The 265-nt window shown below is 49.8% G+C and overlaps 1 protein-coding gene across 1 annotated transcript in view; it reads right to left on the bottom strand.

Annotated features, from left to right (window-relative positions):
- The window catches only part of LOC119592276 (probable medium-chain specific acyl-CoA dehydrogenase 1, mitochondrial), a gene marked incomplete in the record, with an annotated part of 18,006 nt that overhangs the window by 4,653 nt on the left and 13,088 nt on the right, over nucleotides 1-265 (bottom strand). The window contains 1 exon segment of the mRNA XM_037941107.1: nucleotides 1-193. This exon segment is cut by the window's left edge and continues 1 nt beyond it. Coding sequence (XP_037797035.1) covers nucleotides 1-193 — 193 coding nt within the window.

Below are 265 nucleotides of genomic sequence, written 5' to 3'. Positions count from 1 at the left end.
TTCGCCACACAAGCAGGAGGCCGCGTATGGAAAGGGATTATCGAAGTCAGTATCTTGGTAAGGGTGACGCGAGGCAGCTCCCTCCTTCTGCGCCTCCACCTCCTGCAGGAGCTTTTGAGCAAGGGCACCTTTCTCCTCCAGGGTTAGCTTCTGCATCTCATGCTGGAGGACTCGCTGGTCTGCACGCTCTTCCCTGAGGTCGAGAGAGAGAAAAATAATTTATTATTAAATGTTATCAAGTGAAAAACAAAAAGAATGAGAGAGG

This window comes from Penaeus monodon, chromosome 30 (assembly GCF_015228065.2).
Source record: "Penaeus monodon isolate SGIC_2016 chromosome 30, NSTDA_Pmon_1, whole genome shotgun sequence".
NCBI lineage: Eukaryota > Metazoa > Arthropoda > Malacostraca > Decapoda > Penaeidae > Penaeus > Penaeus monodon.
Note: the sequence above shows the minus strand (reverse complement) of the source record. Positions and strands in the feature narration are given on the sequence as shown.